The sequence below is a fragment of the Phalacrocorax carbo genome, chromosome 1 (genome assembly GCF_963921805.1).
Source record: "Phalacrocorax carbo chromosome 1, bPhaCar2.1, whole genome shotgun sequence".
Taxonomy (NCBI): domain Eukaryota; kingdom Metazoa; phylum Chordata; class Aves; order Suliformes; family Phalacrocoracidae; genus Phalacrocorax; species Phalacrocorax carbo.
Window position 1 is genome coordinate 86,188,972 of NC_087513.1, and position 5,268 is coordinate 86,194,239.

At 52.9% G+C, this 5,268-nt stretch overlaps 1 protein-coding gene across 1 annotated transcript; it reads right to left on the reverse strand.

The window, feature by feature from the left end:
- Positions 1 to 1,513: 1,513 nt before the first annotated feature.
- COPS7A (COP9 signalosome subunit 7A) lies at positions 1,514 to 5,061 on the reverse strand. Its single transcript, XM_064464597.1, has 7 exons — positions 4,747 to 5,061; positions 4,530 to 4,605; positions 3,911 to 3,999; positions 3,633 to 3,835; positions 3,046 to 3,151; positions 2,496 to 2,647; positions 1,514 to 2,136 (listed from the first exon to the last, which is right to left on the reverse strand). Exons 1-7 carry the CDS (start codon positions 4,906 to 4,908, stop codon positions 2,097 to 2,099), a joined length of 828 nt encoding a protein of 275 aa, XP_064320667.1. The 5' UTR covers positions 4,909 to 5,061; the 3' UTR covers positions 1,514 to 2,096.
- Positions 5,062 to 5,268: the final 207 nt, after the last annotated feature.

The following is a 5,268-nucleotide window of genomic DNA, read 5'->3' on the forward strand; positions in this document are numbered from 1 at the left end:
GCTGGCATGCCCTGCCCTGTGACCTTACATACACGGAAAAAAAGCTGCTTGGAAGTTTTATGAGTTTATGGGTTCAGGTGACAGGGGATTCCCACTGAAAGTTAGCGCTGTATTACAGCAGCCTGGAATTAGTAAAACAGCAATATCGCCCAAACCAGCATTTTGTGGTGTTTGAGATGACATCACACCTTGCTACCACTAAAACAAGCGTGGCCTCACACACATACCCCCTTCCCCACCCCTTTAACAAGGCTTGCTCCCACCTACGCTGCCTCAGCTCCAGCTCTTACTTGCCTGCACAGGGAGTTAACCCAGAAGGAAACTCACCCAGGCCAGTGAACTGAAAAAGTCTCCATGCAGACAAAGATCAGGGCTTTCCCTCATTGGATTAATTTTCCAGTGGTCTGCCCATGCACAGACACCCAGGTTCAGGGAATCAAATTTTAGCGTTGGCATAAGGGAAGAGGCAGAACCAAGCAGGGTGGGAGTCGCGGTGTCAACTGACATTTACATCAGCATACACTGTTGTGGAACTGCAGAGTGACACATCCATCTGACTTGGCTTCAAGCCAGTCTCAGGGATGCACCCTCTGAAGAATCTGGCGGTTTTTTCCTGGGCATCTCCCAGGAGTCAATTTCATTAAAAAAGTCTTTTTCAGCCAGGCTCCGGTGTCACCCAGGAATGCCTTAAGCAGCATCTATACCATGAAAACCCACCCAGATGGGCACCTTCAACTTACAGAATCACAGAATGGTAGGGGTTGGAAGGGACCTCTAGAGATCATCTTGTCCAACCCCACTCCTTGAGCAGGTACACAGGACTGCATCCAGGCAGGTTTTAAATGTCTCCAGGGAAGAAGACTCTACAACCTCCCTGGGCAGCCTGTTCCACTGCTCTGTCACCCTCACAGGAAAGAAGTTTTTTCTTGTACTGAGGTGGAACTTCCTGTGTTCCAACTTGTGCCCATTGCCCCTTGTCCTGTCATTGGGCACTAATGAAAAGAGTCTGGTCCCACCATGCTGACACCCACTCTTTAGATATTTATAGGTATTGATGAAATCCCCCCAGTCTCCTCCAGGCTAAACAAACCCAAGTCTCTCAGCCTTTCCTCATATGGGAGATGCTCCAGTCCCCATATGGACTCTCTGATGGACAAGACCCCACATCACTTTCCATTTTGTCCAGGAGCACTGGGCATGTAGCACTGACACTTTTTCCTCAATCTCTGCACCTTCATCCAAGACTACCTGAAAAGCACCTCTTTGGGACATTCCAGATGCAAATTAATCACACAAGAACCTCTTCAAATAAGATTGGTGATTCATTCCCACTTTATGGACCCCTGCCCAGCTCTATTAGAGCTACCGTGGCACTGCCCTTTGGAAAAGGAAGTGAGTGTTTTGAGGATATATTCCATCCAGAAATGGGATAGAGGCTCTCCATATCACAGCTTACTTTGGAACATCCAGAATCAGTATATGAGACAAAGAGACACCACCGCGGGACCACAAGTTTGTATAGATATGTCCATAGATCTATATTTTTATTGTTTTATATATATTTATAATATATTTATATATTTTTAAAAGAATCCCTTCAAAAACTACCCTCCCACCTAGCAAAACAAAGATTAAACAATCAAAGATGGCAGCTGCATCCTGGAGCAAAGTATCCCAGGGGTCTCATAGAGCCAAAATGATTGCTGAGCACCAGCACACTCTTTCCAAGCTGCTATGGTGCCCTGTGGGTGCAAAGGTGACCGACACAGGTTTATGGCTCTTTAAAGTGACCTGTCAAAAGACAGAGAGGGAGAAAGAGAAACACACCGCCCTGGCGATGGGGGCTTGAGGGGTAGGGGGAAACAGCAACGCATACAGCTGGAAGCTTTGAGTGTGAAATGCTATGATGAAAAGGAGGGAGGCACTGCCTGGAAAAGTCAGTAGGGAAGAGAGGAAAGAGAACAAGCATGCAGGAGAGTTAGTTTGCAAGACGGATCTTGGAGAAGAGCTCAGAAGCATCACACTTGGGACCCTTGCTACCCCTCCGTCCCCCAAAACTCCTCCTCTCACCCTCCCGGCTGTGAAGGGAGATCCAACTAGTTTGATTTAGACCAAATCTTCGCACTGCCCCGGAGCCTGTAGACAGAGGGGAAAAAACAAACAAACAAACGAAACAATTCAGAGTGGTCACTACAGCTCATCCCTGACTTTTTTCTAAATGCACACAAAGAAGAGCGGCTGACATTCTTCACAAGAGGGGAAGACAACGAAGACTTATGAACTCTGCTTCAGATCAAGAGTTGCAGAGATCTTCCCCCAAATTAGTGGGAGATGAGCTCAGATGGGACTACATATCTGACCATCCCATGTCCAGGGAGCAGACCCCTGCACTCAGTAACCTCACTGCTCTGAAACAGGGCTCCCCTCGGTTCACCTCCCAAACACTCACACACAGACAGACAGAGTGGGTCTGCTCACTTGCCCGCACTCCTCACCCTTTGGCTTTGGAAGTCTTCTTGCTCGCCTGGCGCTGGTTGGTACCAGGTGCCGGCTCCCTGAGCTCTGTTAGGTGCTGTTCCGGGTCTTGGGATGTGGCTGCTGCAGCCGCTGCTGTTGTCACTTTAATGGTCTTCTTCAGATTTGCTACCTGCAGCAGCAGAAATGCAAGAACCAAGGAATTTCCCAAGGTTTTTAGTTTGTTTGGGCTTATTTGTTGGGGCTTTTTGTTAGTTGTTTTTTGTTTTGGTTTGTTTTTTGGTTTTGTTTTTTTTTGGGGGGTTGTTTTTGTTTTTTTAAAGCAAGCCCCAGATTTAAGAGCTGCAATCTCAGGTCAAACAAAAGAGTAACAGCTGTCCAGACCTCCACACACAGAGGAGTGTTAAGCTGATTTAGGACTCTTCTTCAGGCACAAGCCCCTCAGGGGTCTGGCATAGGGAAAACATATCACCTTACCTGAGCAAAGACCATTACAACCACGGTTGCTGGTGCTGGTCCTAGTTATTTTTAAGTGGGGGGCACTGGCTGCTCCCTCCTGGGCCCACTCACCTCACTCTCTATCTGCTGCTTAAGTGCCAGCTGTTGCTCTTTATGTTGGTTGGCCCGGCTAACCTGTTCTTCAATGCCTGACAAGACAACCTCACAGCCCTGGCACCTGGAGAGAAGACATAGAACTGAACAGGCCAGGCAATTTACACAGTGTAGAAAGAAACATGAAAGATGATGGATTTCAACTCTAGAAGCCAAAAAGACCAGAAGGTGACAGCTGCACCCTACAAGGAAGACACAGGAGCAGGAACCCAATGTAATAATGTAGTGATGTTATTACCTGAGAGGGGGACAAATAAGGAAGTGACACAAGGTTAGGAACTAGAGATACATACTCAGAAAGCCTCCTGCCAGGCCAGCAGCCAGAACTGTGCAAAGGTTGCTGTGGTCTCATCACTCCTCCAGCAACAAACAGGGGAATTTGGAAAATTATTTTTGGAAAATTACTTTTCGTTGGAGTATGGGAAAGGGGATCAAGCAGGCCACCTCACAACACTACCCCCCAGCAACACTGAGAGGATCTGGGGAAGCCACCAGCCACGCCTGCAACCTTTTTTGGGTGTTAGTATCGGGGGCTTCCTCCTCACCACTCCTGCAATGTGCGGGTGATGGTGCTTAGCTCCTCCCTCCGGATGTCCCTCCCAATGCTGTAATCCACCTCCAGGCGCTGGTTCCGCTGATCCAAGCTCCCTCGCAGCACATCTGCATACACAGCCTCAATCACAAGGTCCTCCAGTTGCCGGACATTCTTCAGCTGTAACTGCTCCAGCAGCACTGAATAGGGGATGCACTGTGGAAACATGAGGGTAACTAGCATGAGGTAATCCCAGTAGGAGGAGACCTTGAGGAAAAACAGTGCCACTACCTTGATCTTGGCGGCCAGAGTGACGACTGACAGGTGCCTCAGTTTATTCTTCTGAGCCTCTGACAAGGGAGGGAGGTTTGCTGCTTCAGCTGTTGTCAGGGGAAAGAACAGGGTATAACAATTTATGCCTCATTTTCCATTTCCCAGCCTTGCACAGAAGCATCTGCACCATACACCAATCCCCCAAGCGACACTTTGTCTAGCCAAGCCACCCCCATTAATTCTCAGCTCAAAAGACCTTTTCTGAGCAGTATTTCCTCCCCTCAGCCTCAAGTCATCCTCTCTAGCTGTCCCATGCCTTATTTATGGAGGTCTGTGCATCCCAGTGGATACCTAAGTCTTTCCCTTCACCCCTCAAAAACATCTCTGTCAAGATGTTCTTGCAAATTTCCGATGCAGATGGCAAACAGTAGCATTAATTATCCTCAGGTACTCCAGAGGAATGGGGCCCAAACCGCTACCAGGTGCCTGTCAGGCCACAGTGACAGAGGCGCAGCTCCCGGTTTGGGTGAGCATCTGCAAGGGCTGGGGGCTCCGGCACGGCTTCTGCACCGAAGGACCAGCACCCCCGGGAAGGGAGAGGGTCACCCACTGCCCCGCACGTTGCCCCGGGGCTCACCCAGGTAGTCGGCGTAGGTGCCATAGGCGAAGATGGTGAGAAGGCGGAAGACAGGGGAGAACTCGGTGTCGGCCAGCTGCGGGGACACACGGTCGGGGTCACGGTCGGGATCAGGGTCAGGCCCCGCCGCCCGGGCCCCCGGTCGAGGTGGGGGGGGGGGGAAAGGGTGCGCTGCCTCCCGGTGCGGGCAGCAGGGCCCAGTGCGGGCCGGTCTCACCTCCCGCACGGCGGGCATGTCCAGCAGCTCCCCGAAGACGTAGATGCCCGGGGCCTCCAGCACCTGGTGGATGAGGCTGGCGAGGGCGGCGCCGCGGGCCGCCTTGGCCAGCAGCAGGAACTGCTCCTGGCTCTGCCCTGTCACCTTCCCCTCGGCCGCCATGCCGCTGACCGCCGCAGCCCCCCGCGCGGGGCTCGGGCCCCACCGCGCTCGCCCTCACGCAGGCCCCGGCCCCGGCCCCGGCTCCGGCTCCGGCCCCGCCGCCGGGCACCACCCGGCTCAGCCCACACCCCGCCCCGCCACAACTTCTCTATGGCACCGCCGTCGTAGAGCGGCCGCTTCCGGGTGCTGACGCTACCCGGCCCCCGCCGCGACCGACTCTCACTGGAGGAGGCAGCGGCACGGCCCGCCTCCGCCGCTTTCCCATTGGCCGGTCACAGGGCTGAGCGGCGGGCCGGGTCTGCTGCCAGTGCGCCCCCCGGCGGCCGGGGTTGGGCGCTGCCGGTCGGAGCGGCGGCTCGC